At 42.7% G+C, this 18,810-nt stretch overlaps 1 protein-coding gene and 1 long non-coding RNA gene across 2 annotated transcripts in view; one reads left to right on the forward strand and one right to left on the reverse strand.

Annotated features, from left to right (window-relative positions):
- Positions 1 to 2,191: 2,191 nt before the first annotated feature.
- The window catches only part of RXFP1 (relaxin family peptide receptor 1), a 93,220-nt gene continuing 76,601 nt past the window's right edge, over positions 2,192 to 18,810 (forward strand). The window contains exon 1 of the mRNA XM_072974902.1: positions 2,192 to 2,375. Coding sequence (XP_072831003.1) covers positions 2,327 to 2,375 — 49 coding nt within the window. The 5' untranslated portion in view covers positions 2,192 to 2,326. The remainder of the gene's footprint in view (positions 2,376 to 18,810) is intronic.
- Positions 12,539 to 14,793, reverse strand: LOC140700736 (uncharacterized). The gene is made up of 3 exons (XR_012079347.1): positions 14,712 to 14,793; positions 14,341 to 14,508; positions 12,539 to 12,886 (listed from the first exon to the last, which is right to left on the reverse strand). It is a non-coding gene; the product is annotated as an uncharacterized lncRNA (long non-coding RNA).

The raw sequence follows: 18,810 nt of genomic DNA on the forward strand, positions 1-18,810 counted from the left end.
CCCACGGTGCAGGTTGACAGATGTCTGTTTTGAAAACTCTCTAATAAATGTCTTCAAAGCTGTGAAACCAGAAAATGAGAAAACGCCCTTTAAATGTAGGTAAGAAGAATTCTAACTAGCTGGTAAAAATCAGTACTTAAATTTTGTTCATGGGAGTCTTTTGCTACAATGCAGTTCTCAACCGGGAGCAAGTCTGCCCCCCAGGGGACATCAGCCCATGTCTGGAGACATCCTTCATGGTCGCAGCAAGGGTGTGCTATTGACATCCAGTGGGTAGAGGCCAGGGATGCCACTAAACCAAAAGACAGCACCTCAAATAAAGAATTCTCTGGCCCTAAATAAAAACAGTGCCCATACAATGTATGGTAGGGGGACCCTGTGTTCACTCCTGGGTGTTTTTCCAGCAACACGCCTATATAAAATAAGTTTTCCCAATTCTCTGTCTTTGCCAGAAGAAAGAATTGGTATCCTGATAAAAACAAATGTCTAACACTTTTCCTCCAGTTAAACAGCTGTTTTAGCAAAATCATACATGTCCCTTATATCAGCTCAGGCAAAACGTTCCAAGCTGACAACAACATTAAGATTACTTTGAAAATCTCTGTATTAACAGCTTACTATTTAAAACTTTATATTTATTTATTTTAAGCTTTTTGGGGGGGTAATTAGGCTTGTTTATTTTTTAAATTATTATTATGTTTTTAGTGGAGGCACTGGGATTTGAACCCAGGACCTCATGCATGCTAAGCACGTGCTCTACCACTGAGCTTTGCCCTCCCCCTCAATAGCTTGCTTTATGCCAAACACTTCCTAAAGCAAGTTCCTCAGCGTTAATGTTGAGAAGCTTCTTCTAGGTCCCCCTTTCAGACACGCCCAGGACGTGTCCTGGGCATCCATCCCAGAAACACTGTTTCTAAAATAAATCTAAGAAAATTATTAACTACTTAAAACATTTCAAGTGTTACTATAAACAGTAAACATGTCAGGAACACTTATTGAACATTAAATGAGTGTTCAACTTCAGTTAACCATAAGCATTTCCACCAAAAGAATGGTGTCTTCATTAAGCACCTCTGCTAAGCAAATCAGGAATTGTGAAGATTCCTCTACCTTGTGTCTCCTTTTGTCTCCTTTCTTCCTACAAGAAGACAGGAAAGTAGTGTTACTATAACCTTTTAGCCACCATTTAGAAATAGGCTTCTAAATAGGTTGGCATCAGTAATATAAAGTCACGTAATTTAAATAGATTCTACATGTGTTGTGGGTAGGAGACATTAACCTCATAAACAAATCTCTCATGTCCAAACGCTGCTCGTTGGTTCTGGCAATAAATGATCATAGTGCAAAATAAGAATGATAGAGCTTGGTTTAAAGCAAAGGCATTCCATGCGAATGTTCTTTGCATTTGCAAACTTTTTCCCCCACTGCTAAAAATAATCAAAATCATCGTCAGATGAGTGGCTGCCAGGTAGTAATCACCTGCGTGCACTAGGACCTCTGCCAGACGTCCTGTGTGCCCTCTGCTGAGCATCACAGCTGCTTGGCTGCAGAGGTGTTTCCCTCTGGAGAGGCAAGGCTCAGCCCAGAATCAGCAGCTCCGCAGCTCTCAAGCCACAGACTCAAACCGAGGAAGGTTTTACTCCACCGTCAATGAACTCACGAGTCTGACAACGCTGAAGATCTGTTCCTCCTTCCTCTAGATCTTTCTTTGAACAAAGTCCTATCATTCAAATGCCTCAGCCCAGACAGACCATGAAAGACGGCTGCCGTTACACTTAAATCTTGCCTGAGATTTCATCGCACAAAGGCATCTTGCCCCGTTGGTTCTGCCCTTCCCCTCCTCGCGAGTCACTAGGGGGAAAAGCAGTCTGGGCTTGCGAGGTGTCTCTGAGATCCGTTTCCCTCTAGCTGCCTTTGATCTGTTCAGACGGTTGTCAGTGTTCCCACACACGCTCCTCGGTAGCTGTCGCAGGGCAGGGGAACAGGACAGTGCTTGGAGTCAAGAAGAGCCTGCATGTTCTCTGCCTGAAACTTTTCATCCCCGCTCAGCTTTGTCCGTGCGTGCGTGCGTGCGTGTGAAAAGGGATATCAAGGCTGTCAGAGAAGGAGGGTGGGGAGGGGAGATTCTGGGAGAGAGAAAGGAATAAAGGAGAGAAGAGGAAATGGAAAGAGAGAGGGAGAGGCGGTGAGAGAGGAAGGGACGGCAGGTTTATAGCTGCTCAGATCGCAGACGGACATAGCACACAACCTCCGCGCCTGCACGCGGCTCAGAAACCAGGACCTGGCTGTGTTCACCTGCCTTAACCTGCTTCCCGGCGAGAAGGAAATGCCATCTGGTCCTGTCTTCTTCTACATCTTGATTTTGGGGAAATACTGTAAGTATGCTCAGTGTTTATTTTGTATGCCTTTGGATTTTATGACATAATCAAAAGTACAAATGTGTGTTTCTTACATGTATGCTTTTAAGATACAGATGCTCCTTCTGATAAAACTGTCATCTCCCTTCAGAATCATTCTTCTTGACACATTTCTGGTACTTAAATTAAAAACTGGGATAAACTGTCAACTCAAGAGTTAAGCAAGGCTAACGTGTCGTGTAAACCTGTGCTTGTGAATAACCAGCAGGTCTCACTGGTATTAACGACTGTTTTATAAGTCATGGTTTATTTCAAGAGGAGTGGTCCTTAAAGAGACTGTGTTCCAAAGATGTGCCCCGCTCACATATCCTGGGGGGTTCTGTACCTTTCTTCCCCTTCCTGTGCCCGGTCTTTTGTGATCGTATCGTAAGTGACCCTCCTCCCGGGGAAATGCATTCAGAAAACTCCTTTTTTATTTAGCAAGGTTTCTCATTATTCCTGGAAAGAAAAACAAAGGAAAGCACAAAGCAGTGAAACCCCACAGACACACGAGGAGCCCAAGTTTTCCTTTTGCTATTGTGATTTTTTTTTGCCTCCTCTGTGTGTGTGCCCTAATTTATTTTTCAGAAAATCTTTTTTTTTTTAAATCAAAGGAAGGAGTTGTTCAGCACTAAACCTTATTCAAACATCAGGTGAATAGAAATAAGATGTTTTTGTTTCTCAGGTAATACATGATGAGAAAAATCAAAGCAAACCAAGAAAGAAAACCTTCTGGGAACCTTTTATACCTTATGATGCTGGGAATCACTAAGCTTCAACAGACTGGGAGTTCACAAGCATGTTTACATTTCTCTGTCTCTTAAAAGTTTGCAGAAGTTTATTTACAAGGAGACATTCTACGGAGGAATGTCTGGGAGTCAATTGCAAACCTAACCCTCCCAATTCTAATGCATGTACTGCCCCAGAGTGATTTTTTTTTTCCTTTATCTCCTCTCTTCCTAACTTCGAGTACACTCTATTTTAATGGTCTAAAGGGGGAGACAGCATCCAAACCGAGGAAATGATGCCAAATCCTGGAGAAACACCCTAGTTTCCAGCTTTCTCCAGCTCTAATCTTATTGCTGATACTTCCATCTTCCAACTAGAGGGTGCAAAGTCAAATCGTAAGCCACATCAAAAATCGCAGGTTTCTAATAGAATCCAAGTGCTGACACTTGCAGCCAACAGCCTCATAAATCCAGAACATCTTTTGCCATCTCCTCTTCCATTTCAATGAAGTGAGCAGACTGAATAAGTCAAAGGAATACTTGCAGAGGAGCATCCTAGTGTGAGGGGTTCAGGGGAGGGTGGAAGGTATTCAGGGCAAGCTGACAGGCAGTTTGGCTAATGTGTTCCCAGCCATTTGGTAAAAATGGTCCACGTTCAGTAAAAAAAAAAAAAAAAAAAAAAAAAAAATTCTGTTTCCCTGTTTTCTCCTGTCCATAAAAATTTATTTTCATGAGCAGAAAATGGATAATAGTGATGAAGATGATGATATCAAAGCCCTCCAAAACCCTTTCCACATTTATCTTTTGGATCCTTAAAAGATTTTGGTAATGTCCTGTAAGTCCAGGGCACTGAGTTCTCATTCTTCCACGCCTCCCAGCCAGGCAAGTCGGATTCCCGGCTACATGCTGTCACCGGGTGGGATGGTGCCAGTAGTTGATAGGTGCCCCCAAAGTAGCAACCCACACCCATGACTTACCTGCAAGCTTATCTCATCACCAAGCTCCCCACATCAGGAGAGGATCTCCTGTGCAGATAGCCAAGGAGAAGTCAACTACATAAGGACAATGTCTTAAATCTCTGTAACTACCCCGTGGGTGTTGTTGATAGTCTTGTTTTTCAATCCACTCTCCTGTTGCCCAGGAAAGACACTGTGCTCTCCTGGGAGATTTAAGGTGCTTAACAGCACTACCATGTCCTTGCTCTGTAATTTCCCGCAGTGACTGAGAGCCTTAGTTTGTAAAAGGGCCGTAAAATCTTTGACCCTGTCTACGTCCCAGAGCCCGTGTGTTTGGTTCTTTATTAGGTAAATTACCTCCTTGAATCTTCACAACAACTCTATTACACGGACACAGTTAAGCACATGAGGAAGGCAAGACCAGGACATTCAGTACCTCGTCACAAGACTCAAGCTAAAAAGTGCCAAGATTGGAAGGCTTCCTTAGTCCCTGCTCTCTCTCCTAGACCTTGAACATTCTTGGTAGATAGTATGTACAAAAGGACTTTGAAAACAGAAGGCCCTCTATAGACCTAAGCAATTACTGGTCATCCTTTTAACTAAAAGTATGTATTGAATGACAGTTACCTAATGAACTCATCTACAAAACAGAAACAGACTCACAGACATAGTGAACAGTCTTATGGTTACTGGGAAAGGGGGTGGGAAGGAATAAATTTGGGAGTTTGAGACTTACTACTGTTAGCCACTATATATAAAAATAGATTTTTTAAAAAGTTTCTTCAGTATAGCACAGGGAACTAAGCTCAATATTTTGTAATAACATTTAATGAAAAAGAATATGAAAATGAATATATGTATGTATATGCATGACTGGTACATTGTGCTGCACACCAGAAATTGACTCATTGTAATTGACTGTACTTCAATTAAAAAAAAAAAAAGCAGCATGACCCTTGCTCTGAAGGGTTAGAGTGGAGAAGAGACAGCGTTTCAAGAATGATCAAACAGTGAGACAGGGCAAAAACCTAGGTGCACACAGAGAGGAGCCACATTAAGGTGCAGGGGGAAAAAAAGATTTCCTTTTAGCCTTGAGGATTTCTTTATTCTTAAAACCTCCTCCGTCTATAGTCCAGTTGGCTGTATTGTGCTGATGTTGATTTCCCAGTATTCATGATGTCCTATGGTTGTGTGAGATTGCACCACGAGGGGAAGCTGGGTGATGGTCTGTGGGGACCCCTTGCACTCGTTTGGCAACTTCTTGTATCACAAGTCCTTATCAGCAAATGCTTTACTCAGCCCTTAACCAGTATCATCAAGAAAAATCAATCCTTTCACTTAACACACTGAGTTTGTTTATTTTTTATTTTTAGGGGAGGAGGTAATTATGTTTTTAAAATTTATTTATACATTTATTTATTTAATGGAGGTGCTGGGGACTGAACCCAGGACCTCATGCATACTAGGCATGTGCTCTACCACCGAGCTGTCCCCTCCCCATCTCCAATGCTTTGGATAGGCAGGGAACAAGGAAGGAAGTAGGAAATAGAAGGGGCTCAAATATAAATTTGATTCCCTTTAGTATTTCCCCAAGAACTGGCCCGGCTGGTAAGGTCCTCACTGTTAGATTTCACGCGGATACCTACAGCGCCAGCTGGTATTTGCGTTAGGTCGTGGCACTGGCCTGGACCAAGATTGGGGCGGGGGGGATGGTCCTGGACAGACCATTAGTACATGAAAAGCAGACCATTAGAACACGACGCATCCACCCACCTCCAAAAGCTGGAGGAAAAGACTTGCCAATACACAGACCACGGACGCGTCTAACATCTCACCTCCCATGTTTTAAGGTTGCTCACAAGTCTGGACTGCCCTCCTCTGAATTTGGAATCATATTTTTACTGTTCAAATAGAAAAAAAAAGAGCAAGTCTGTGCAAATGCATCATTGTCATCTGAATAAAGAAAAACAAATTATTATATTTGTGAACTAAGGAGTTCTGCAAGCTTCATTACACATTAGGACAAAATTGTTCAGCTGAAATGCCTGGAGTTGGGTGTTCTTGCAAGATTTATTTTTCGACTGAAAAAACCATAAGCATTTTTTTACTGTATGATTTTTAGGTGTCCAGCATTATAATTCAACGTTTGCATACACTACAGAGCGATCACAACCGCAAGGTCGAGTTACCATCTGTCACCATACACTTGACCCCTCCACCCGTTTCACACCCACAACCCTCTTGCTGTCTGGCAGCCACTAATCTAATCTCCATATCCATGAGTTTGTGTTTTATTTTGTTTCTTTGTTTTATTTTTGTAGATTCCACATATGAGTGAAATCATGTGGTATTTGACTTTCTCTATCTGACTTATTTCACTTAGCGTCCATCCATGTTGTCTTATGTGGCAGGATTTCATTCTTTTCATGGCTGGGTAGTATTCCTTTGTGTGTACATACCACAGCTACTTTACCCAGTCATCCATCAATGAACAAAACCTGCATAGACTCATTACTGGTAAGGAGACTGAAACAGTAACAAAAATCTCCCAACAAACACACTGTGAGCATTTGCACCCTGTTAATTCCAAGTTCTGTGTTGGTGGTTATGGATGTGGTGGTCATTATAGCAACCATTTATTGAGAGCTCTCCGTGGACTGCGAACTGTGCCAAATGCTTTACAAGTATCATCTGACTTTATCCCAGTAACAACTTTAAGTGATATTCTTACTTTACAAAATAGGAAACAGAAAATGAGAAATATTAAGTCACATCCCTGGCATCATCCTTAAGAGGTCTTGCAAAAGAGATTTCAGTCCAAGTCTGTGTCCTTGGAAGGCCTGTGCTAGTAAAACTTGATTCAGTGCTAATATTTTCTAAAGCTACAGTATCTTAGAATTAAAAGGGACCAGAACAGGACCGCTCATCTAGCCTACTGATCCTTCAGCAAGTTACATATTTCTCCATTTTAGTTATTAAGCAATAGAGAAATATTGACCAGCCCAAGGTCATTGGTGAATCCAAACAAAAACAAAGTTTCCATGAGAGCAAGGCCCTCCCCATCCCAGGGGCGTCTGAGAAATCCACCCAGGTGGTATTTACAAATCTTTCCTATGAGCTGGTACCATCTGCTTTACATACATTCTCAGTGTGTGCCAAAAATTGATGAATGGAGACACATGCTTAAATAATTTGTAAGGAAAGTTAGACTCAACCTGTATTGCCTCTAGGATTTTGCTCGGGAAGCACGTTTGTTTGCAGCCCCCGGCCCAGAGCTATACACAGAGGAAGGGCCAGTACCGAGTGACTTACCTCTTACCTGAGCCTACCTCTCCCTCCTCCTGGGTATTTTGGCCCCTCGTTTCCTCCACAGCCCAGTGGCTCTGGTTCCCATCTTACGCACAGCCATCCAGTGCTCTCTCATCCTCTTCAATTCTGCATCTCCACCCGTCACCCTGACCAGAACCACGAGGGTCCATCACTGAAACCAGAAGCCCTTCCCTTCTTTGGAGCTAAACAGGGGCAAGTTGTGTGTATTTCAAATTTCGGTATTAGTCTCTAGCACAGCAAAGATAAATGTTGAGTGGGGGGAAAAGGACAGTATAAAGTGGGGTCTCTGGCTATTTGCATTTGAAATTGCTATTTTCTTGTAAAATAGGTGCATTTTATTGTAATTCGGAGATTTGATTTCTGTTAAATAGATTTATTTTACAATTATTTCAATATTATTGGAATTAACTAGAGTCTCCTTATTTCTTAAATCTTCTATTATAATGAATATATCTGTTTAAAATAATCAGTGCTCTTGAAAATGTGAGAATGATCTTTGGGGATGGGGACCCTTGGCCGTTTTCAAGGGCTATTCCAGGCCACGTGGAGCGCTGGTCTCTGGTCTGTGCACAGGTCCCTCTCCCCCTCCTCCCCCGCCTTCCTCCTCAGCTTGTCCCCCACCCCCACCCTGACGTGGCCCCAGGGGCTTCAGTTCTCATTCTGTCATGAAGGACCACCCAGAGCTCTCTCCTGTCGAGCTCCTGCCTCCAAACTCAGTCCCATGCCCACCCACGGGACTGGCTACAGAGAGGGACAGCCGATAACTGATGTACTCTTTAACAATGAGATTCACCCTTTCCAGAAGGCAGTTGAGATTTTAAGTCATTTTTTTGTTTGTCTTTGGTAGAGGGTTGAGTGTGAGCTTGAACTGAGAGGCCATTCAATGACATGACTTAATTCATTGATAAAAATATTTAGTTGTAAAAAAAAAACTGCAGCAACATGGATGGGCCTACAAATGATCATACTGAGTGGAGTAGGTCAGACAGAGAAAAGATGAATGTCATATGATGTCACTCATCTGTGGAATCTGAAAAATGACACAAATGAACTGATTTACAAAACAGAAAAAGACTCACAGACCTAGAAAACAAACTTAGTTACAAAGGGGAGGTGGGATAAACTAGGAGTTTGAGATTAACATACACACACTACTGTATATAAAATAGATAATCAACAAGGACCTACTGTATAGCACAGGGAACTATATTCAATATCTTGTAATAACCTATAGTGAAAAAGAATATGAAAAAGAATATATATATATGTATTACTGAATCACTATGCTGTGCACCAGAAACTAACACAACATTGTAAATCAGCTGTACTTCAATTAAAAAAAATTTAGTTGTACTATTGTCTCCTAACAGTCTTTTCTCTTGATTCTTATCTAATTCATTTAAGGAAAAATTATATGAAGTCTCTTTTCCTGCCTCCAGCTGTCTGAGTCACCAGTAAATTGCAATTTGGTTAAACAGTTTCCTCTTCTGTCTCTCAAGTATTTTTTTTTAATTTAAGTTTCATAAAATTAGACTTTTTGAGTTCAACATAAAGCTTCTAGAGTTCAACGCCCTCATTTCTCGCCCAGGAGGAGACGGAGGCCAGGTGGCTGGGCTCCCTTTTGCTGTCAGCTTCCTTATCCTTTACTCACTTTTTTTTGGAGAGGGGGAGGTAATTCGGTATTTATTTACTTAATGGAGGTGCTGGGGATGGAACCCAGGACCCAGTGCTGAGTAAGAACCCGTGCTCCACCACTGAGCTGTGCCCTCCCCATCTTTACTCACTGCTGAAAGCGGGTCTCCAGTCTCGCAAGAAGGATAGAGGGTGAACCGTCAAAGAACCTAGACCAAGGTTATTCGCATACATTTATTATCCAGCACAGTCCTAGCCTCAAAAATTGAGATTTGCTGATCTGCTACGCTGGTATCATCCCGTTCCACATACCTGTCTGGCAGATCGACATTTTAAACCATTCTTACAACCCAGGAGAGACTAGGCAGAGGAGAGAGGGGTCCTGGTTACACCTTCCTGAGTCCAGGCCTGCAGTCAGGCCCGGAGGAACCCACAAGAAAGGGGCTCCTATACTTTTCAGAGTGAATTCAGATCCAGTGGGTGTTTTCGCATCCACGTTCCTCGCGCCCATGCTGCTCCCCAGACAACTACGTCATCTTTAAAGATGCAGTGTTTTCATCACGCACTGTGCAGACGAAGGCACGGGGCCCTGGGGCATCCCACCCAGGCGGGGGAGGCTGTGGGCTGCAGGCTGCGGGACACTGAGGGTTGCTGGACAGGAGGAAGGAAACCGTCTGCTTCCCAGGAGGCATCTGTACTCTCAGACTCTCTCTGCCTCTCCTTTCAAGACAGTGCCTCTTTCCCCTAGATGCCCGGAAGTAGCTTAGGCACCAAATACCTATGTGCTCCACCTCTCCTATACCCCCTTCCTCCCCAACCCCCAAAATACTGAGTCTTCTGCCTCTGTGCCTGTGCTGAGGCTGGTACTTGAGGTACAGGAGGGGGAGGAGGTACAGTTGAGATCTGCTCATACAGAGTAGAGCCCCCCAAACTCATTGTTTCCTCCTTTGCCCCACTTTGGCACACACACGATTTCCTGAGATGGAGTCATGTGTTTTACAGCTTCCTGGGGATTTAAAGGAGGCTTACAGATGCCAGGCAACCCAACTTCACTGCCGTGCGATGCTACCCAAAGGTATCTGCCATTCATGATTTGCTAGCAAATAACTCCCACGCTGGTAGTAAATTCTCTCTGCCGGCTCGACTTCCTGTTCACCTGGCAGGGTGAGGCTGTCTTTGCATTTTGGCTCCAGGCATTGAAATAAAGGGAACACTGTGTATGAATCTCCTTGGCCATGTTCCCACTGCCTTGGGGTTTTGACCCTGCTCTGTGGTCAGTTTCTCCCTTCTCATCCCTCCACGTGGAGTTCCAGCAGCTCCTCCTCATAGGGCCTCCGGGGGGCCCAGATTTGACACCCAGTTCTAATCAACCAGGTCCCCTTCCTCCCCTCGCACTTGATTTCTCCTTTTAAATCTCAATGGTTTTCTCTCTTTCTTAGTCTATCTCACCACCCCTCCGGACAAAATCTACGTGAAAGAAACTGTCCCCTCTTGGTTCCAAACTTTGTCATCAGAATTCTTATTTCTACCCACCTCTTCTCCCTAAGATCCCCTCCTCACCAATTAGAGGACAGTTGCATATTAAACACACTGTATGCAGGTCTTCCCCCACCCAGCCCCATTTTGCAGCTATTCATGGACATTTTGGGCTGATTTTTGCAATATTTAGTAAGTTGGTTCCAATACTCCATGTAAGGAAGTCATGATCGTGCATGACTTCTGTAGTTGCAGCCATTTTTAAAAAGATAAACCTGACTTTACAGACTGAAAATTGAAATGTTAGAGACTGAGATGTGCAAATCGACATGAATTGACAAATTCTGAACAGCGTGTCTAAATGTGTGTGCCTGGCTCTGCTGAGAGAGGTCAGAGAAGCCACCCCACACAGCTTTTGGGGAAGAGTTTATACAGGACACACATCACAGTTATAAATGAATGAGAATAACTAATTAAGACCTCAGGTGCATCAGCACTGAGAACGCCAATCACGTGCCACTATGGCCACTCCCATGTCCACTCCCATCCACATCTTTCTTGTCTCCCTTTTCTCTCATCCTCAGCTGCTCCCGCCCTACCCCGGCCTTTTGGTATTTTAATAGGTTTTTCCCAGAGCAGACTGGAGATGTTGGACTCATTTTCAGTGGTCCAGATATTTGCCATTTGTGCTTTCTCTGTTGCAGCTGATTTGCTGGAAATTGCAAAACTGCCTCATGGTTTATAAATGTTCCTACTTTCTCACACATTTCAAACTTAGACGTGAAGACATCACCCATCACGCTGTCCGTCAGCTCCTCATAACCTCCATTTAACCTCCCCTCTTTGTGTTGAGATCAGGAGAGGTGGCAAGCTTGGCTGAGTTAAATATAGATTTTTATTTCTGCCCTCCTGATTGCAGTCCTTACCCCTGCTGTCCCGAGCTCATAGCACAGGAATTTCTGCTCCCTGGAAAAAGGGATTATTTTGTTAGTTGACGTTTAATAACTTTTCTCAGCAACTGAGCATCCATCCCCAGTTTGGACGTGAACTACTGGGGCAAATCAACTGTCCATCAAGTCCACTTTAATGGAAAAAAATCTGTACAAATCTTCTTGGCATGCTGCTGTTCTCTTAGGCATCTTTTTCAAAGTTTCTAAGCTAATAGATGTAGCAAGTTCCATACTCTCTCCTGGTCCATTATCATGATTACCTAGGAGAATAAATTAAGTACATGTCCTCCCTCCCCTCTAAGTACAGACCGAAGACAGACACATAAGACGGACATGCAGGCACACAGGCTAGAATTATTAAATTAACATGCAAACAGATAAGTCAAGGCCAAATATGTTAAGATGACTATATCCTCTCAACAGTTTGCCTGTGGAAGAGTTATCATGGATGCCTGGATAGATAAATGGAGACTGAATGTGGTACTGGTCAGGAATGGAATTTAACAAGGCAGTGTGTCATGAAGGAATCAAAGGAAGCATTGAGGCCACATGGGATTGAACAAAAATAAACAATGTTTGCAGAGTGCAAGCCTTCAGAGATAAAAGAAGAACACAGTGAAATCACCTAGCTGGCTCTGAGGTACAGGCAGCGGAGGGAACAGGGAAAGGCATGTATGTGTTGCGGATGATGCAACTGTTATAAAGCCATTAATTATATGTGGTCCAGTCCTAGAATGGGCTCAGATCTAAGAAAGTCATCTAGAACAAGGGCTTTCACCTTTTTTTAAATTTATTGTGGTCTAGTCAGTTTACAATGTTGTGTCAGTTTCTGGTGTACAGTATAATAGTTGAGTCGTACATGAACATACATCTACGTTTTTATGTTCTTCTTCATTATATGTTACCACAAGATATTGAATGTAGTTCTTTCTTCAACAGAAGAAACTTGTTGTTTATCTGTTTTATATATAGTAGTTAGTATCTGCAAATCTTGAACTCCCAGTTTATGCCTTCCCACCTCCTTTCCCCGCCGGGTAACCATAAGTTTGTTTTCCATGTCTGTGGTCTGTTTCTGTTTTGTACATAAGCTCATTTGTCTTCTTTTTAGATTATACATATGAGTAAGATCATAAGGTATTTTTCTTTCCCTTTCTGGCCCACTTCACTTAATATAATGATCTTCAGGTCCAACCATGTTGCTGCAAATGGCATTATTTTATTCTTTTTTATGGCTGAGTAGTATTCCATTGTATATATATACCACAACTTCTTTATCCAGTCATCTGTTGATGGACATTTAGGTTGCTTCCATATCTTGGCTGTTGTAAATAGTTTTGCTGTGAACATTGGGGTGCATGTGTCTTTTTGAATTAGAGTTCCCTTGGATACATGAAGGTCATTCACCTTTATCCATGCCTCTGAAAAGGTTTAAAGAACAGTCCATTGATTGTATCAGATCTACAGGAATTTTATTAAGTCCCATGTCCTTTCCTCTTCTCTGTAATTCTTCATTCCCTGGAGCCTTGCCTCTTTTCCCCCAGATTTCTTTCTGGTCCAAGGCTGCCTGGATCCCATCTGCGTCTTATTTCCCTATCATTCAGCCCTCACCCCTAATGCTACATCCTCCTCTGCTGTTCTTGGGCACAAAGTCTCTTTTCTATTCTGACTAATTTTTTCAGGAGGAAAAAAAGAAGTTTGTCCTTTTTTTCCTGCAGAAAGCACACAGTGGGGGAGGAGTTCACAGAAGAGGGTTAAAAGAACTGCCAGCCAGCATTCTTTGCCACAGAGTTTGAGGGTGGAAGGAAATGTTACAAACCGTCACACAGATCTGCACTTAAACAATTCTGTTCCATCATTAATATTAAGCCTATTGAAACCAGATAGCATAGCATATATCATAGAAATTTTTCATATTTTTAGGCCACACATTTCATATTAAAAGATAAAATGGGCATGTTAAAATTTTTAATAGTTAACTTGAGCAAAAATGGATTAGAATTGGGCAGCTCCAAACCTGAAAAGGGAGAGTGGGAGACAGAGAGAGAAAGTTACCAAAGTAAAGCAAGGAAACTGTTGATTTGACTTTGTTGATTGCTTGAAGCCTTGTTGGCTGTTTCTGATTGGTCACTCTTAGCACTTGGGTTTCATAACCCTGAGGCCTTGATGGACTTTGGTTTTGGTTTGCCTACCTCTGAGCCTGGCTTTAGAGCCACCTCAGTATAATGGCCTCCTTGTTCTCTTAATTTAACACTCATATGAAAGAAAGAACAAAAGGAAGGCAGGAAGGCAGGAAGGCAGGAAGAAAGAAAGAAAGAAAGAAAGAAAGAAAGAAAGAAAGAAAGAAAGAAAGAAAGAAAGAAAGAAAGAAAGAAAGAAAGAGAGGAAGAAAGGAAGAAAGGAAGAAAGAAAAAAAGAAAGAAAGAAAGAAAGAAAGAAAGAAAGAAAGAAAGAAAGAAAGAAAGAAAGAAAGGAAGGAAGAAAGAAGGAAGAAAGAAGGAAGAAAGAAGGAAGAAAGCGAGAAAGCGAGAAAGGAAGGAAGGAAGGAAGAAAGGAAGGAAGAAAGGAAGAAAGAAAAGAAAGAAAGAAAAGAAAGAAAGAAAAGAAAGAAAGGAAGAAAGAAGAAAAGAAAGAAAGAAAGAAAGAAAGAAAGAAAGAAAGAAAGAAAGAAAGAAAGAAAGAAAGAAAGAAAGAAAGAAAGAAAAAGAAAGGAAGAAAGAAAGAAAGAAAAATTTTATGTTTCTATGACTAAACTTAGCGTTCACAACTTCTACATAAAATAACAGGACATTTAAATTTGCTCATTCCAAGTAGCTTGGTTTAAAAATCAGGCACTTTTTCTTTAAAATACTACCAATCACTGAAGAATTCTTACTTGGTCTGCCCTTCTCCGGTTCCGCCCAATAGCTTCCGCCCAGTAGTTCAAAGGCAGCTTCTGAAACATCCACGTGGAGGGGCAGGTAGAGGGCTGAATATCTACTTCTGTTGCCAGCTTCTCATGGATTATTTCACTCATTGCTCTGGGTGTTGGCATCAGTACCTACTAAGCATGCAAAGCTTTCACATTCTCCAGCTACCAGGCCAGAAAACCCATGTTTCCCACCCAAGCAACAAGGCTACTTCCCGTGGACTGTCTGCTCCCAGCCAGCCTTCTCCCGCGAGCCTAAGAAAACCCCGAAGTCCTTCCTCCCCTGTCAAGGACCAAGGGAGACTTGGGGCTCACTGAGACCCCCATTTCTGCCTTACCTCTCCCTTTGCCACCCGGCCTCTCGCACCAACCAGAGCATAGGCTTCTTCCAGAGTCGTGCCCTTCCCTTGGGCTGCGTATTAGAATCTAAGAGGAGAATCACCTTTGCTTGGGTAACGCCCCCACCCTTGTTGACTCCCACCTCCTCCCTTCCCCCAGGGAGCTTGAAATTCCAATGGGACAGGATGCTTTGTTCTCACGTGTAGCTCTCACCAAGGTCAGGGCAACACACTTAACCTCCTCTACAGGCTGTGGAAAAACTCAATGCCCTGTGTCCTTCAGTCTTTGGTCTTGATCTTCAAGCCAAGCGTTCAAAAAAGCTTATTAAAATTAAAAAAAAAAATCTCTCTGTCTCTCAGGCATCTGGATTTGCAGTTGACTGTTTTTGGCAGTTGACCATTCTAGAAAAGTTCTTTTCTGGTCTCCCTTCCCTGAGCAATAAAGTACGGTCCAACTGCCTGATATTGGTGGGAAAGGGTTAAAAAGGAATAACCAAGAAAGAAGTATATTTGGTTATATCCTATAAGCATGGGGCATTGGACAAACAGGAATTATAAACACAAAGCCTAGGGGTTTGAAATAATAATTAGAACGACATACATTAGTAAAATACGAACTCTTGAGAATTTGCAAAACATATATTATCAAATATTTAGCTGTACTTCCCTATCGTGTCAAGTGGATACAAGCGAAGATATTTGTTTATTCCCATTGAAAATGCATCAAGACACTTTCAACCCTCAGCACATTTGTAATCTCCCTTAAAAGTGCAGAACTGTGGTCACACCATCTAGAGAAACTGCTTGCCCAGATCTTTAAAGTAAGAATACATTATATCATTCTCACAGGTAATTATTAACTCAGGTAATGAACTAAAAGAGATACATGACTGAAAGTGGGCTCTTTTTCAAATACTATACACATTATGTCAAAAAACATGCTAATAGCTTCTGATACAACTAGAAATGTTTTAACTACAGGTCACAGAACACTAAAAAAATAGTTTTCAATACATTTATGAAAAAAAAAAGTGATTCACCTTCAGCTGGACTAAGGGATGTCTTTCCACTGGATAAATTACTTTCTGGTGTAAATTAAATGCACATTTGGAAACTCTACTAACTCTAGAAATAACATAGTCAGAAAATTACATACATTCTGGAGTTGCAATATTGGTGTACGCAATAGGGTTTCCACAGGTGGACGGAAAGAATTCCATGCACATGAAAGCACAAAGTTTTGTTTATTGTTTCCCCCGAAAAGTAAATCTTATGCTAATTTAATCTCATGTCAATTTAAAGAAACCTAGCTAATCTAGGAAAATAAATGTTTATTCATGCAGTTAATGCAGATGCATATTCTAGACTGTGAATCTAAAATCCAATCTTTCAGATTTTCACCGTCATTTGATGACAAACTACAGCTGTGGTAAAAACAGTATTATTCCACCACCAGCTTTACTGAAAAGCTAGTCCTCCGTACAGGTCCCATGCCATGGCTACTAAAGAGATCTTCACAGCACCACCATGTAAAAACTAGAGGACACGTGTAAACTCAGCTGCAAAACAGAAACAGACTCCCAGACATAGTAAACAACCATATGGTTATTGGGGGTAAGGGAGTGGGAAGGGGTAGATTTGGTTGTTTGAGATTTGTAAGTGTTAGCCATTATATATAAAAGTAGATTAAAAAAAAGTTTCTTCTGTATAGCACAGAGAACTACATATTCAATATCTTGTAATAGCCTTTAATGAAAAAGAATATGAAAATGAGTGTATGTATGTAAATGAATGACTGGGACATTGTGCTGTACATCAGAAACTGATGCACTGTCACTGTATATACGTCAATAAAAGGTTTTTTTTAAAAAACCTATGAACTAGGAACTAATGGAATTAAAAGGAAAAATAGTCAGATCCATTTAATAACAGACCATTCTAAATGTTTCAGATACATGGACAATTATTCATTCTTTCTTTCCTTGAACTCATTTTTTTTTTTTGAATTCGTACAATATTCCCCAGCACCAACACAGACACTGAAAATCAATCGCGGACAGAATAACAAAGCACCCTCAGTAAGGGAATTTACACGCTGGCGGTGATATTTAAGTCCCAGAAGAAGTAAACTAATAAATAAAATGTCTCAGACAGTAGAAAGCGTTGTGAAGAAGAAAAAAAAAAGGACAGTGTCACAGGATAGTAACCGGCAAGGATTGTGAAGAATCTTCAGACAGAGTGATCCAAAGTCTAAGGGGGGCCTGAATGATGAGGAGTAAGCAGCCAGGGCCCCAGGGGAGAACAATCCAGGCATCCAGGTGGGTGGAACCAGCTACCCGAAAACCTTCAAGCAAGACCACACGTAGCTCACCCACAAGACAGTCGGTGTGGCCCCAACTAAGCGAGGCAAGAAAAGTGGAAAGAAACCAAGCCAGCGAATAGGAGGGGTCAATTCGTGGGAGGGCAGAAGGGGAGGGTAGGAAGTTCGGCTTTTATGCTGAGAACCACGGGACGCTCACAGATCTGCGAGGGGACATTTTTGTGATCTAATTTATTTCTGAACGATCCCTCTGGCTGCTGTGAGGAGAACAGGTGGGAAAGAGGCAGAGGGGGAGGCCATTGCCACTAAGAAGTGACAGTGGCTGATTCTGTGGGGAAAGAAGTGAAGATGAGGGGAGTCCACACACCCGGGAGCGCAGTGGGGAGGAGGCCGCCTTGCGGGAGGATCGCAGGTGTGGGAGGAAGAGGGGCGAGAGAGTCCTTTATCCCTAAAAGGAGTTGTAAGGACCAGAGAGCCGTGAAAGGGATTTTCTTTGAAAGGAGAGAGGAGTATGAAGGAAAACAGTCGAGCATCCACGGCCTCTCTGCCTAGTTCTAGAGGAACGGTGCTTCCTCTTAACCTGCCACAGATGAGCGTCCCACCCACGTGTCGGTCTGGTGAGCTGGGAACCAGTGGGCAGGTCAGCCGTCAGCCACTCAGGGTCAGCAACCGCAGACTTGAATGGGCCTCTTGGACTTTGCTAGCTAGTAAGCAGCCACCAGTAAAGCAGCCAGCATCTCGTCCTTGCGCTGAAAGATTCCAACAGAGGGGCAGTTCTCCTCAGCCGCACCGGCAGCGTCATGGTCAGAGAGGGTGTCCGCCTGAAGGTATAATTGATCTTGACCGTGAAGGGTGAGACCCAGGTGAAAATATAATATGCAGGACACTATCACCAGCCAAGAGAGGGAGGCAGAAGTGTGAATGATTGTTCAGCGGCTCGCAGGCAGGGCAATATGGGGGGACTAGCGGAGGCAGAGTGGTTAAGAACACATGTTCTGAAATCAGAATCAGACAGAGTCTGACTCTCAGTCCCGCCACTTTCTCGTTCTGGGATCCCCAAGCAATTCACTCCTCTGTGCCTTACCTTCTAAACTGTAAAACCGTGATGGTATTCCTAACTGAGCAATGGCGTTGTTCTGAGGATGAAATGAAATAAGGTATGTAAAGTGCTCAGTGCTAGTGACTGATACAGTAAATACCCAAAAACGTGAAAGGAAAAGAAAAGAACTAAACGACTGATCAGAGTGCAAAGTGTAATGTAATGGACTCTGAGGTTTAAGAAAGTAGGTTGTGGCCAGCTGGGGATGCTTTGCCTGAAAGGCTAAAGTGTAATGAAAAGGAAGCCACTGCAGACTTCTTAGCCAGACGTGAGAGAATCCAGAAGGGAACACGGCTGAGACAGAGCTGGTGGAAGTGAGCTGTTAAGATGCACACCCACCCTTGACCTGGGGTCTTTTCGTCTCAGCCGTACCAGTAGTGTCATGGGTAAACTGCTGCTGTCACACCACGGAGCAGGAATCCAATGTGATGGCTGGAAAGTCAAGGAGGGAGCTTCATCGTAGTTTGAGGCATACACTAGAAATGGGTGAATACAAAATTTAGAACTTTCAGCTGTTCCATGTGGTGGGAAATGAGTGCACTTATCCAGTAAGTGCTCGCTGGGCCTTCATGACAGTGGAATACTAAGCCCTACACAATGTTGATAATAACATCTCACCCAACTGAAGGCCACTGATCCCAGAAAAACAGTAATAACACCTATCAATGTTGAGCAGATGA

This window comes from Vicugna pacos, chromosome 2 (assembly GCF_048564905.1).
Source record: "Vicugna pacos chromosome 2, VicPac4, whole genome shotgun sequence".
In the NCBI taxonomy this organism is placed as follows: domain Eukaryota; kingdom Metazoa; phylum Chordata; class Mammalia; order Artiodactyla; family Camelidae; genus Vicugna; species Vicugna pacos.